The sequence below is a fragment of the Pteronotus mesoamericanus genome, unplaced genomic scaffold, assembly GCF_021234165.1.
Source record: "Pteronotus mesoamericanus isolate MK-2021 breed Mesoamerican mustached bat unplaced genomic scaffold, CSHL_Meso_final contig_181, whole genome shotgun sequence".
Classification (NCBI taxonomy): Eukaryota; Metazoa; Chordata; class Mammalia; order Chiroptera; family Mormoopidae; genus Pteronotus; species Pteronotus mesoamericanus.
In genome coordinates, this window is record NW_026555077.1 from 2,224,504 (window position 1) to 2,240,422 (window position 15,919).

Below are 15,919 nucleotides of genomic sequence, written 5' to 3' on the forward strand. Positions count from 1 at the left end.
GCTATAGTCTCACTTGATTTTCTTAGCAAATATGTTACCTGCTTTTTTTTTTTAAGTAATGTTTTATTTTCATGTAGGAAAAAAAAAACTGGTTGCTACTTTTAACGTTATAAAATAATTTGATTTCTAGATGGCTCCTATGTGTCTGTTCCATCCCCCTTGGGGAAAATTAAAAGCATGACAAAAGGTATTTTAATATTGTACAATTGTTATATTTTATTACTAAGGATAACTATTGCCTCAACTATGATAATTTTCTATTTTGTTTTATATATTACCAATGATGACTAATTTGTAAGGATAAACAATGTTATCAACATACCATTCTTTTTGCAATTAACCTCACTTACTGTTCTGTTTTGTATATGCCTCTCTGTTTAATGAAGATATAATGGTGAAAATTTTAATTCAACTAAAAAAAAAATACAGTTCTCCTTAGTTAAACTTACACTTAACAACTTAGAATTTGAACTCTTTTAAAATTATTTTTTGGTTTTGAATGTTTCCTTTGAATGATTCATGTGCTTATTTCCTAACATCTAATTGGTATCCCTTTGAGGTTCAATTTATAGATCTTTGGCTAAACCTATTGTGATAGGTTGTAGGGACTGACCAGATAAGACTATCATGATGTGATGTGAACTGTACTCTGGGATTTATGGTGTTCTGCAGACAAGCCAGTTGTTGATCAGATCAGGAATAAACTCTCAGCCCTGATAACAAAAGTTGGGTAACAGAGGGAGAACTAACATGCTTTTAATGTGGGGGTCATTTGTAGTAAGGTTTTAGTATCATCAAATAATCAATTATAGCTGGAAAAATAAGTATTACTAGGGACTAACATTCTTGGTTAAGTAAATTATATTTTTGCATGCATGTGTGCACACCTGTGTGTGCTTTTCATTTAAAAAAAGTAAAATAATTCCTCTTTGCAGAGAAAGCAGATGTTCTCCTCCTAAGGGCTGGATTACCTTCACATTTCCATCTTCAGCTTTCAGAAATTGAGTTCCATGAGATTATTGGCTCAGGTAACCTAAAAAAAATACTAGTCTACTTTAGTTTACTGAGCTCAAAATGATGTGTTTATTTATTTTTCTTAAACAACTTTAGGTTCTTTTGGAAAAGTATATAAAGGACGATGCAGAAATAAAATAGTGGCTATAAAACGGTAAGCAAGCAAGTGAGAAAACTAAACATCCAAGAGGAACTGTGAACTTTGAGAAGTGTATGAATGGTGAGCCCCTGGTTTTGATTCATCAGCTTACTGAGTATTTCCTGTTGCTACCATTTCCAGTTATCGAGCCAATACCTACTGCTCCAAGTCAGATGTGGATATGTTCTGCCGCGAAGTGTCCATTCTCTGCCGGCTCAATCATCCCTGTGTAATTCAGTTTGTGGGTGCCTGTTTGAATGATCCCAGCCAGTTTGCTATCGTCACTCAGTACATATCAGGGGGTTCTCTGTTCTCCCTCCTTCATGAACAGAAGAGGTATGGGTCTCTTGTTCTCAGTTATTATTTTACATGTCATTGGAATTACCCTTGCAACAAACATCACAGAGGCTTTCTGTTTGGGCTAAGACTTTGTCTTCTGAAATCTCTGAGTACTAGGAAATATGGCATTTTAAAGAGGGCTAATAATTTATGCCCAATAATTAGTAAAAAGAAATACTTCAGTGCTCTCTTAAATGGAATTCAGTTGAAGATAACCAATTCAAGGAATTTAAATTAGTAACTGAACTTACAATCATTAGGCTAAATTTGACATACTAATAAAGCAGATACATGTAAACTCAGATAAAATGATTACCAGGGTCACAGTGTTTATTTTAAATAGCTTTTAAAAAGAATGGTCTTGTACAAGTCTAATTTGAATTCATTTTCTAGATCTATATGTGCAATAATTAGATGTGGTTTCACTCAGTGAGTATAGTAGATTTCATTTTTATGATAGTACAAAGAAATTTAGCATAGTATTACAAATGTTATAAAATCAAGCAGATAGTTTAAGTAAAAGAGTTTGGTATCTGAATTGATCTATAATTAAACATTATCTGATGTACGAAAGCTATCTTTCAAGATTTGTGGAATTTTTAGCTTATTCTTTGATAAAGCAAAAACAGGCTGAAACTATGCAGAAAAACAAATCACACACACCACTGATTTCGTTTAGAAAGATATGGTACTGGCTTTGACTATTTCATCCTCATTAAATGTCATTTTTGAATTCCAGGATTCTTGATTTGCAGTCTAAATTAATTATTGCAGTAGATGTTGCCAAAGGTATGGAGTACCTTCACAACCTGACACAGCCAATTATACATCGTGACTTGAACAGGTATTTTTTTCCACTAAGTATTGAACTTAGAGTTGTGTAACTGACTAGGAGTCTAAGACATATTTCAGTAAAGATGCATTTTAGAAATATTACAGTTCAGTGTTTTCTGGTCTGTAGGTTAGGCAACAGGCTACCATAAGCTTAGGCAGCATAAAGTTTTGCCATTGTGTTTTACAGAAATAAAGAGCTATATAACAACCTCTCAGGGATCTTTTAAATCTATTAAAAATTTTCACAAAGGTAGTGATATCTGTAAAATTCACTGGCTAACTGGTCCTTAGGTCAGTAAAGTCAGATCAAGGTTTGAAATCAATCACTATTATAGAATGTCATGTCTTAAAACAAAGTCAGGTGTTACAGAGGGACCTGATGTAAAATTTCCTGAAACTGCATTTGTATTACCACTTTGGTATTTTTGTCATTGTAATTCAGCTAAAACACAGCAGGTCATTTACCTAGTTTTTATGTGAAAATGTTTTCATGTGGAATAGAGACTAGAAACAAATACAGAATCAAAGGTTTTCAGAGACAGAAACACAAGGGATTTCAAAAACAATTTTTTTTAATACAGTGAAAGCTTTCTCTAAACAAAGACTTAGAGGAAGGCCAATATAAAAAATAGAGCAGGTTTAGGTGAAGACAGGATGTAGGCTACGATCATTCTGTTTACTTACCATTTCCTGCTCCCATGGGGAGCATTCAAAGACCATCACTATGGAATCCCAAGGTGCTGTGAGGAATAGCTGAATAACCACTGAGCTAGTTTATGAAACAAGTCAGAATATTGAAACCAACAACTTTCATTTCATGATTAGCAATAAGATTCATATAGAACCCACATATAGTCTTTTGTACAAAGTTCACAGATCTAAAACTATTAAATATTAATTAATTAAACTAATTACTCCATTTAGTCATTCAACAAGTATTTAGGTAACTCCTATGTTTAGAGTCTTCATACGTGGCACATTAGAGTTTGCAAAGTGAAGCTGCCATAGACTCCATTCTTAAGGAGCTTTCATACTATAGTAGAGGAAAAAATACTTACCTAAGTATATTTTAGGTATAAAATAGCAAGTGCTGTAAAAGTGACAGTGAAACTTTTCCATAAACTTTCAGAAAGGAAAAGAATAAGTACTTCTGAGGACTTTAGAAGCAACTTCATGGCAGAAGTGACATCCATGAAGGTTAGATAGAATTTGGAGCAGTATTCAAGCTTAGAGAAGACATAAAGAATCAAGGTTAGAAAGTTAAAGATATCTGGAGAACAAAGACTAGTTTCATTTTAGTGGATGAAATGTATACATATGTATATAGAGTATATAGAACATATATAATATATGAAGCAGACTGTTGGGGGGAAAATCAGAAAAATAAATTGGAACAAGAGCACAGAAATCCAAAATGGCTCACCGATGGTAACTGAGGCTGTTCTGGAGGCAAGGAGGAGGCACCGAGAACGTTTGAGCTAGGAATCACAAATTTGGAACCGTATTATGGAAAGACTAACCCGGTATCTTTGTAAAAGATCACCTTGGAGGGGAAGTCAAGAAATTAGTGAAGCAGTAGTTACAGTAATCTAGATGAGAAGTGATGAAAAGCAAACTCTCACTAGTGGCAGTGAAAATGAAAGAGACAGATATGAAAGATAGGAGAGGTAAAATAAAAGAAGTTAGACATGCGAGTGGTCGGATCATAGTTATCGGAAGTAAACACATGAAAGACTCAATCTATTTATAATTATTTACTAATTTTCAAATGAAAGTAATTTCTTCATTATTAGTCATTTAGTTCTTTACCTCTATTTTAAAAACATTTATGTTAATAAACATTTTTCTTTGCATGTCAGTAACAATATTTTGGAAACCAATTTAGGTAGTAAAATAACAATGTGAACTAGTGATTTGTGAGTTTTAGGGGTGTAATCTTATCATCCCAACCATTTTTGCATGTGCTATTAAAATAAATAGGTGATCACTGAAAGCTTTTTTTTTTTAATCTGTAACTCCTCATTTGTGGGGCAATTGAATGTGTGTTCTGTTGCCCTGTTACCACCAGGTTATAAAGCAGGACCAGAAATAATGCTGATTAAAAGTGAAAATAAAATATTTTCTATGTAAGAGATGTAAGTTTATATTTACCATTTTTTGATCTCTGACTTAAAGGCTTAAATTATACCAAAAATTCTTCAAATTTTATTAAACATGACTTAACAGGTACCTTCAACATAATAAAGTCCTAAACTATTGCATTTACTATTTGTGGACTCTTTTTTATTAATCTTTAATCTGGAAACACTAAAACTGTTTTTCAGATTAATGCACACACGTTGTTACATATTGCCCAGGAGAGTATAAGTACTTCCCCTCAGAGGAGTGTGGTAAGAGGGCTTACCACAGTCTGGTTGGGTACATAGAACATATGCCCAGGAAGCAATTTAATTGCTATAAAAGGTAGAAAACGATAAAGGGCCAAAATGATTAAGCAGCACTTTTCAAAGGAATTCAAGTAAGTCAAAGATCAAAGTAGAATGAAAAGCTTCTTGGAGGAAGATGTTGAGCTAAAACTACGCTTTGGAGAATAGGCACGAATATGTCCTCAGTCTTTTTACAACATTCTAATCCTTGCATCTCTGCAATACTTAGAAAGTCCCACTGAAAGAGGTAGAGGGGGAGGCGCATGTGAGGAACTTGGACACATGTGTGTGTTTGTATTGAAATCACCTGTTTACATTCTTCTCTCCCCTGTTCTGGGCATGCCAGGATTTCAAGGGGAGAGATCCTGTTCTCTGCATCTCAGAGAAGATGTTCAATCAATGCATTTGTAACTGAACCAAATTCTTGGAGTGTTTCTATGAATGTCATTTTAGGGAGAAGTGGCCTCATTGCCACTAGAGAGAGTCTAACTAATTTGCCCAATACTCTTTATAGTTCTAAAGGAAAGCAGCTATTCGGGTTATTGATCAGCCTAGAGAGAGGAAATACTTTTATCTTTGGTTTTGAGGTTGGTCATTTGTTGAATGGAAGGAAAGAACTCTTTGTTTCCCCTGGCAAACATCTTACAAAACAGGACAAAAGTTAATTTTCATCTTTGGTGTATAGGAAGGAGAAGCTCAAGGAATGAGTAAGGAAGTGGTTTTTCCCAATGATGGTAAGAATGATGAGAATATCTACCATTTATTTAGCACTCAAATTGTGGAAGGACCCCTTCTCATGTATGTTATTTAATCTCACAGTAATTCTTTAGTATAGTTATTATCTCTATTTTACCAGTAGGAAACTTATTAAAAAGTTCAAAGTCACATCATTGTAGTTTTCTTAACACTATTTTATGCTATCCAAACAAATACAACAAAACTAAGTCAGAACAGAAAGATAGAAGGAGGCTGGTGATGAACATCAGCCATATTTATCAACCTTGCTCTTTATATAGGGTCCGGCAGAAGTAATGCCTGCTTGAGTGTGGTTGGTAGGGTAGTAATATGGGTGTAATGATTTAGTTTTAATTTGAAGATTTCACCTAAAATGCCATATGGTGTACATGGGTATGATATTGTTATGTTATAGAATTACATGCTTATGATTTTGTAATAAAGGATTTTGTAATAAAAAAGGGATGCTATTTGTGCCCAACCCTATACCTCAGTCCTTACTAAGGTTAATTCCTGCAACCCAAACCATTTTTTTATATTACCTCTTTGTGCTTCTGTGTTCTGGCTTTATTTCTTTTTCTACACACCATGTTCTGTTACTGCGGAGCAGAGGTTGCATATGAGGCACACAGATATGTTTCCTTTGGCCCATAATGTTTAAATATTTTTTAAATGTATATGAATATAGGCAGGAATGTATGTTCTAATTCGTTGTACACCCCACCACCTACCAACTTACTTGTACCTGGCCCAATGTGTACATTCACTCTGCGGCATTGGAGCTTGCAAAGCATGGTTACCACTAAAGGCTTTAACGATTTTTGCTTAATACCAGTAACTGTCTGTGTTTACTTGGAAAAGTACATTTTCCAAACTGACCTTAAACCAAAACCTCCTTGCAAACATGTAGGGATCAAACAAATGGTCTTCTTCCTATATATGTATACAGTGCCGCAACACTGTGAGCAATGAAATAGAGATACTTCCATCACAAGGTGACCGTGGCAATCTGTGAGAAATATATATGAAAGCCTTTTATAAACTGTAAAACACGATACAAATGCCATTTGTTATTGCTATTAATGCCTTGTTCTCTGATATGTCAAGAATGGAAAAACATTCCACAACATTCTCATACATGCAGATATTTCTTTTTATATAACACAAATAATTAATTGGAGATCTAGGTCGAGATCTGAAGAAGGCTCACTGTTGGTTTTTGAGTGTCAGCTTATTCGGGTGACTATAAAGGAAAATAATTAATGATAGTTTAAAAATAGCCAACTTACTGATGACAAATGACAGCTAATTTAAAATGACAAAGCTGGTAAGGGCTAAAAGAATTTTAATTTTGAAGATGACATTTAACTAAATTAGTGAGGATTTCAGAAAGTAGCAAAGAAAAATTATTGGTAAAAAATTTTAATAACTGTTTTTAAGTTGAAGTGTGGATTTGCCTTTCAATTGAATACAAAATATAAAAGCCCAGCATTTTAGAAAAAAAATAATCAAGTACAAATAAATTATTAATTACTTTTCTAATTACCTAACTCTTAGGTACAATTGGGTTCCTTGGTTTGCATAGAATCCACTCTCAGCTACTCCTTTCACTTGTGACTTTTCTAATAAGCAATTGTACAGAAAGCATTTAGCATTCACTGGCAAATACCGTTTTGCAGAGAATTCTGAATAGCAAATGCAGACAAATAATAATTGATTACATTACAATGCTTATAGTAAGTCTTGAAAGAGAACCCATCGAAACTTGTGAAATACTTCACAACTGTACTTCTGTAATTCTCTAGTATAAAACCAACTGCAGTGGCATTTTAAATTTTGTCAATTTTTAAAATGTACTGCTATGTTAAAGGTGAGTTAATTAATTAACTAAAAATATTTGAATGTGTGATGTGAGCCAGAGTCTATGCTATGGCTGAAGCTAGAGCTGAGAATGACAGACCTTAGCACTTTCTCTAGCAAAGCTTAGAGCCCAGTGAACTATTTCTCAAAATTTTCTAATTATAAGAATCATCTGGAGGCTCCCATTAGAAAAGAAATTAAAAGACTCTTCACTTGAAAGCACAGCTTAAGAATGTCCTAAACTAGGCCTGACAATCTATTCTTTTAAGCAAAATTGTTAGCTAATTCTTATGATCAAGCAAGGAGAGGAAACTTCGTTCTACTGCAGTGGTTCTCAGCAACTCTGGCCACAGATTAGAATCGGTGGGAGAACTCTGAGAATATTCTGACGCTGCTTAAATCAGAATCCCCAGGGGGCGGGGCCCGGGTATCATATTTCTAGAGAGCACTCCAAGTGATTCCAATATGTGGGCAACATTGAGAACTATCTTCTGGTCTAATGTCAATTCCATCTCTTAACCATTTGCCATATAGTCTCATCATTCTACACTGCCAGGATGGATTGGGCATATTGGGGAATCAAGTCACAGTGTAATTTCAAATGCTTTGAGAATTATTGCTCTAAATAAAGTATAATCATTTATTCACGCATTTTGTTCATCCGATAATGAATGTAAAACAGACCCACAGGCCTGCGGTACCTATGGCACAGGTTAGGACCCAAGATCCAGTAGTTTACATGAGAGTTGTGCAATATGTGATAAGACATTTTGGGACTAATTTATAATTCATGATTGACACTAGAAATTTTTCAGGAGTGCAGAATCTTCATAGAGGGTCAAAATAGGAATATAGGAATAAAAACTTCAATATTGGATAATTGCAGTATACACAGTTCATATGATTATTCAAGGCTGTAAAACTCTGGAAAATTGCAGAACTATATATAATAATAAATCACATATATAAAGACTTACATGAATGTATATATGTTTATTACGTATCAATGCATATATAAGTAATCCGTGTTTTTGTGATGTTTCCAAGCTTTCTGAACTGGAGTTCTGAGGGAATTAAGCCCCATGAAAAATGATTTGAAGGACAATTTTCTCAATTCTCCCAGGGATGAGACATAGCTTTTACCATTTATCATGCATAGAACTTAAATTGTTACATAAAATGGATGCCTTAGGGCTTAGGGTCTCAGGGCTTAGGGGTGCCTGTTTTTCAGTAATGATTATGTCGAAAATTGCAAATGTCCAAATTTAAAAAAAAATTATAATAGCAATTAGTTGTAATCTGTGTCAACTTTATTACTGCTTTGAATAAAGATAAGAAAAACTAAGCTATACAGTTTTTCAAGAGAAAATTTGAGTTTGTTAAGGTAAGTTATCTGCTACAATAATAGATCCCAAAATATATAATGGTTCCAAACAATAGAAGTTTGTATCTTGAGTGTATGAATAAACAGGTGTTTGTGTGGTCCCCATCCATGAAGTCACTCAGGATCCATTTTCAATATGTGGCTTCCAGGGTCTCTTTGGGGATCATCCTCATTAAAGTGAGCATAAATGGGATAAGAATACTTAAGATGTGCATAAAATGTTTTATGAGCCAAACCTTAGAGTAGTGTGCATCATTCTCAATCATATCTCATCAGCTAGATTTCAATCATATGGTCATGACTAACTTGAGGGATACTGGGAAATATAGTCTATCTTTGTTCCCAGTAGAAGAGGACATGAGTTTTGGTGGGCAGCCAGAAGAATGTGTTGAATTTACCCTATTTACACTAATGACAAAGAGTACTAGGGTCTGGGTAAAGACAAATAGCTGAAGTGGCTGGTCTAGATTGTCAGGCCTTGGACGCACAAATATAATATTAATTGCGTACTAAATATATTTAGTTTTTACACACAATGTCACAGTTTATAAATTAATTGGGAAATGTAGAGAAAGCTATTTAATATAATATTATATATGGATTAATTTTGAAATAATTCTAATTCGCTTTTGTTAGCTACAATAAAGACATGAGACTAGCTTTGGGAGTATGGGGGCATATGTGCCTGAATCAAAACAGAGCTCAAGAGTAAAGCATGTACTGTAATGAGATACAATATTATGAAGTATGCTATATAAATTCAAAATCATAAGTCACAGTTTCATGTGTTCTATGTTAATGAAAACACACACATACACACATACACATTCTTCTTTAAGTGAAAATTAAAACACAGGAAGACTATTATTATTCTATTCAAGAACCTTGTTGCACCATATCCAGTAGAAGGAATTTCTCAGCCATTTAATTTTACAAATAACTCTAATCCTATTTATGAGCTTCACTCAGATGCTGATGTACAGTCATAATTTCCATTCCTATTTCTGATTTGCTTAGTCTCCATTTAAAGTCAATCTTCTGTCAGCTTTGTTGAGGAGGGGGAAATTCTTTAGTGCTCTTAATTTTTTTATTGCTGGACAATTAATAAAATTGACACAAGACCCGATTATTAAGAGAAGAACCAGTTTAATACATACACATGGGAGATTATAAATCATGCTCAGAAATTATTAAAGCAGGCATCTTTTTCTTTAATTGTTTAAAGAAAACAATAAATTTAAACAATAAATTTGCAAAGATTTTAAAGCAGGTAACTTTTTTATAGTTTTTTAACAAAGAAAATAATAAATTTGAAAATTTGACAAGACAAAGAAAGTTAGGTTTTGGTGCTCATTAGTAAGAAATCTAAAGAGAAAGAGGGCTTGGCTAGTAAATTAGTGAAGTAACAAGATATGTTTTTTACAGGCTTGTTGGCCTTGAATTCTTCAATTCTGGTGATAAGAGCACCTTCCTTGGCCCTCCTACCCACTGGCGCAAGAAGTGCACCTTTCACGGGGGAGATTTGTGTCCTACATTTCAAGGAGAAATGGAGGGTCCACAAGCCGTTCTTAACACTGGCTGTTGTTCAAGTAACTTTAATTCAAAATAATTAAAATGCTATTGTGGGATTTTGGGGGTCTGTTTGTCTTGGCCACCAAGTTCCCTCCTCTGCAATCTCCCTGGAAGTTTCACACATTAAAAATTGAGCTGGTGATTATTTAATCTCATTGAACCAATCTCTTAGTCCTAATATCTGTTCAGTTATATTTATTTAGGAGGTGGTGATGCATGTGGGTTCCCAAAGTTAAGCCTCTAAGGTATAAGAATCAGATATTTAATAAATTGCATTTCTATGAAAGTCAAAGGAAAACAATGGTTATTTATCAGATTAGACTCTAAACATAGTCTGAGCCTGGAGGGCAGCCAGTCAAGAGAGGTTTCTAGCTACGGGGATTGAAGATCTCTTGTAGTTTGAAATGTCTCTGATGATGTCATTGTTGAGTTCAGGCAGACTTTCTGAGTCATGTACATATCAACAGGCATGACGAGTGTCTAAATAAGAGTTAGGCAAGCGATTTTTCTGAAGGTTATATCAAGTCATTTAAATAAAGGGAGCAGCTTTAGTTCTCAGTGGCTTCAAGCTAGAGGGTGGGAGAAAAACTGGAAAGAGTTTAGAGAGGTATAGTCAAATATGAGGAAAATAGAAGAATTCAAGATCCAGTCCAGTTTACAGGCAAAGTCTCAAAGACAATAGAATTAGAATATGATATCTACAAATAAGTATTAAAATTTCTACTAAAACATAATTTTCTGTCTAATATCATCCAATTTTTCTAACAAAAGGTAGCCAAATTTAGACTAATTTGTTTGCCAAATAATCTAGTTTCAATATACTTGGCCTGAGTATTCCTATAAGTGCAGCAAGAATAGCAATCAATCATATACCCTCTTTTAAATCTGCTTTGCTATTTAAAAGGGGTTTCATATTGAACTTTTAATAGTCTCCCAAGGCTCAGAACCCAAGCAAAATATTTGTCATCAGACTTCAGCTATTAATATCTTTAGATTTGGGCTCACTTCTCTCTTCCTGAGGTCTCCAAATTCTGAGGTTCTTGCGTCCGCGAGGAAGTGATCTTCTTTACTCCCCAGTAAGATTGCTGGGTATGCTGCAAGTGAAGTACCAGGCCAGTAATTCCAAGGGGTTTTAGTTGGTCCCATAAAGTCAACCTTAGATGCTTAGAGATGTCTGGTTATATCTGAAATGATATAGGTGTCTCTCAAACATGATATTTTAATCAAAGCCTTGGTAAAAATAACCAGTTTCTAATTGTATCCTGTTACAAGAATAGATTTAGTGAACTTCCATGAGTAACTATATTGCCATGAAAACCAGAATACCAGTAAGAGTCTTTGAATTTTGGAGGATCAGGTAGGTAAATATTTCAGTTCTGTTTACAAAGGTATAATTTAACAAATTTATTTAAATCATAGATAGTTTAAGAGAAAAAAAGAGATTTTTTTAATAACTGGAAAACAATGATTAAAGAACCAGTAATATTTCAAATAAAATTTATAAAAATTGAAATTGTACTCATTAGGTAATGCAGTCCCTTGTATTAATTCTCATTGCTCTCAATCTTTTGTTAGCAGTTTTATGAATTCAGTTTTTCCTTAGTATTCTGTAGGTGCTTATCTAGTTCATTGGTATGATCTGAAAGTTATTAAAAACCTATATTATAGTGTACTTTGAATCTCTTTGAAGGTGAAGCACATTTGTAAAAGCATCAGAGTAAAACAATTAACTGCCTGTAAATGACAAAATACTCAAAATGGCATAGTTAAATATCTGATTATAACACAATCGACAAGAAAATTTGGTTATTTCTGTAACACACATTTTAAGATCGTGACTAGAATTATGACTGATAACATCATATAAGGATATTTCAGGTCTTTAGGAATCTCATATAATCTTTAGAACACTCACATTAATAACATTCACCCATGCAATGTAACTTAAGGTGATTTTTGCCACTTATTTGACTATGTTTCCCATGTAATTTAACATACCAAATAACTATAATTAGTTTAATATCTTCCATTTTGTAAAACGAGAGAACAAATCCTTTTCATAAAAAGAGAGAGAAATGTTCCAGGAGCTCTGCAAAAAAATTCAGTTAGATGAGGTCAAAACAACTTCATTTAGAATTTGATTGTAAGAAGTTTTTTTAAAAATATATATATCAAAAGGTTTTAAAACTTAGTCAAATAGGATCATAGGTCACTGTGAAACAATACTTAGTTACCCATTTAATCATGGTGACAATTAAAGGCTTCTCAGGCAAATACAGAAAGTTAAGTAGTTGTAAGCAAAATTTAGTTCTTTCAATAGTAAGACCTAAATGAAGACAGCATGAAACACGGTTGCTAAGACAAAAATCTGTGCTTTCTGGGAAGATTACTTTAAAAGGTAAAGAAAAACCTTTTACAATCCATTATCAAAAGTGGAGCAAAGTCCAAGAAAACTTTGACCTTTTAGCAGATAAAATAAAATTAAGTTTTAGTTTTACATAAGTACACCATTGGTATTAAAGCTTATTTTTAACAACTTTATAATAAATTCATTTACTCTTATCTAGCTTGAGCACTTAGAAAAATTCCTTTCTCAAGATTCTTTTTTCACAAAACTTCTACAAATTTTTCTATGTCCATTTTACTTTGTCTCTCTTTCTCTTGCCCATTAAGAAACGCTTAGGTGATTGCCAGCGGGGGGCGGGGGTAGAGGAGTATGGGGGGATGGGTGGTGAGGGATGGAGACGATTTGAGGTGATGAGCATACAATGCAGTGTACAGATGACGTGTTGTAGAATTGTGCACCTGAAACCTGCATAATGTTGCTGACCAGTGTCACCCCAATAAATTCAATAAGAAAGTAAAAAAACACCAGCTTTACTTTAGCACAAAATTACTTTTTTTATTTTCCTCAAAAATGCATTTCTATACTTCATACCTTCTTTTACCAAAAACATATATTCTTTTCTTTCATATAGAGTTGTTTCCCTATTATTTCTAGTAATCTTATATTAATGTTTTAACTTTATTTTTATTGTTTACACTATTACAGCTGTCACCATTTTTGTCCCCTCTGCCCACCGCCACCTGGCCTTTGTTCCCCCTTCCCTCAGGCCACCACCTGCTGTTGTCTATATTCGTCGCTTATTTGCAAATATGTGCTTTGCTAATCCCTTCACCTTCTTTCACCCATTCCTCTAGCGTCCTCCCAGTGAAAACTATAAGAAAGCCATTCTCAACTGTCCTTTATGTTAGCATCCTGTGGATTGACAGGCTTGATACTTTTTATAATTTGTGGAAATATGTGCATTTTCATGGAAAATTTATCAGTGTGGCAAAAAACAACTTTACTAATAGACCCAAACTTATCTTTTAGTTTCTCTATAATTAGATGCCAAAAGTAGACAAGTCTATGTTTAGTTATTAATGTTCAATATTTTATTTTATTTGGAAATGATCTAGATGTTTAATGAATTCTCATCATTTAACTTAATAAAACTCTAAAGTTTCAAGTTACCAAAAACATTCTGGAAACTACCTTTAAGTACATTTATTATAAAGCATAATTATTGTAACAAAAAACTCTTATCTCATTTAAATTTATTTCACCTATTTGTTTTCAATAATTATATGTTGGTTACTAATGAAAATTTTATTATACCAAATTGTGTGTGTGTGTATGTGTGTGTGTTTGTTTTTGCTAACACACTTTGTAATGGACACAGCATAAACTGATCTATTGTCTGGCCATTGATGAGTAGGATCTGTCAATGTTAATAATGATTCAAACCAATAACCTATTCTTGGCTTAACCAGGGATGCAAGAGGCACTCCCTAACATAGCAAAAAAAAAAAAAAAAAAAAGCAGCAGCCCTCACCAGATCCAAAGAGTTTATTCCTACAGTTAACCTAAGAAAGACCCATGAGAAGCCCTGCCATCAAACAGCCATTCTAACACAGAAATCATGTGTTCTTCCTCCCGTTGAACAGGATACAGTTTTTGATTCCCTAAGCTTGGACCCTCAGCCCATTCGACTGCCAACCAGATGTATATACATCCTCTGATTGGTGGAGACCACAGAGAACAGTCTTATTGGTCATAAAGAAAAAGATGAAAGAAAACAATGTCCATTTTTGGGAAGGAATGGGACCAATGGAAAACGAATGCTTATCCCAAGTTTTTACCAAAGTCATTTATGTCCAAGAAACTAGCTCCACAAATACTTCCTGCTGCTAATCTACATTAATAGAGAACCAGAGGAAGGACTCTCTCCACAGTTTGTTCCACTGGATTCTGCAGAGATTCCAGAGGCTGACATGGTAGGAAATTTTACATCCTGCTGACACTTGTCAGGTGTCCCTGGGTCTCTTTATCTGCAGTAGTTCTGAGGACAAAAGCAGTTTTCCATCCAGTGAAATCTCCTGCCTGGTTCACCAAAGCTGTTACGGAGGCAGAAACTACCACCTCTACCCATCATAGTAGTTCTTAAGGCCGGACTAATAATAAAATTAACACAGGACCAGATTCACAGGAGAAGAACCAAGTTAATGCATGCACATGGGAGATTACAAAGGATGCTCAGAGAGATGACTGAAGCAGACAGATCTGTATACTCCTTAGACAACAATAAATTTGTGAGGATTTGACAGGACAAAGAAAGTTAGGTTTAGATGCTCATTTAGTAAGGAATCTAAACAGAAAGATGGCTTAGAGTAGTAAATTAATAAAGAAGTAAGAAAGTTTGTTTATATACACTTTTTGGTCCTGAATTCCTTAACTCTGGTGTTAAGGGTGTCTCTCTCAGCCCACACCCCATACCCCGCCCCCCACCCTGTGCAAGGATGGCACTTTTCACAGAGGAGATGAGTTTCCTGCATTTCAAGGAGTCAAAGGAGGGTCAAGTGCTTTTTCTGCACTGGCTGCTTCTCAAGTAACTTCAATTAAAAAAATAATCAATATGTCATTGTGGGATATTTGGGGGCTGCTTGGCCTGGGCCCCAAGAGCTTCTTGAACCTCCAGATAAACAGGGAGATCCCACTGACTCTCAAGTTCCTACCTACTATTTAAATAGACCCTTTGCCATCTAACTCATCCTCATCTCTCAAATGGTGATTTATCCCTGCCTCCTCACCTGATTCTCATAGTTCTCGGCAGTTGGGGTGGGGGCAGGTTTCAACACATTTTCAAACATTCTCGACACATTCATTTTGGTTCAGGTTCCTGAAAAATAGTAGGTCCCTTCTCCTCTGCTCCTTCACCACTACAATGTCCCTTAGTCCTAGTCTTGCTCTCTGCACTCCAATGGAAATAGCTAAAGTTTCTTCCTTCCAGGCCCAGTTAAAATGTTCTTCCTCTTTCAGCTAACTTCATTAGAATGTGTCATTTAATTTTGGCTCCATCCACTAATTCTAAAAATAGTGCTCTTACTTAACACCTCATTAAGTAAATTCCCTTAGACACATACTCCCTTTAAATTAAAACAGGTATATTTAAGTCAGAGGAAAACTCATTAATTCTGCCCACACTATCATATTGCTCACACGAACCTTAGTGAACCTGCCATCTCTCACTGGAACTTCCACTACAGTCTTTGCATCATCCCTGTCAGACAGAT

General features: G+C 34.5%; 1 protein-coding gene across 1 annotated transcript in view; it reads left to right on the plus strand.

The window, feature by feature from the left end:
• Positions 1–15,919, plus strand: part of TNNI3K (TNNI3 interacting kinase) — a 294,113-nt gene that overhangs the window by 112,707 nt on the left and 165,487 nt on the right. The window contains exons 13-17 of the mRNA XM_054566852.1: positions 131–187; positions 936–1,028; positions 1,111–1,168; positions 1,295–1,489; positions 2,232–2,336. Of these exons, the coding sequence (XP_054422827.1) occupies positions 131–187; positions 936–1,028; positions 1,111–1,168; positions 1,295–1,489; positions 2,232–2,336 (508 nt within the window). The remainder of the gene's footprint in view (positions 1–130; positions 188–935; positions 1,029–1,110; positions 1,169–1,294; positions 1,490–2,231; positions 2,337–15,919) is intronic.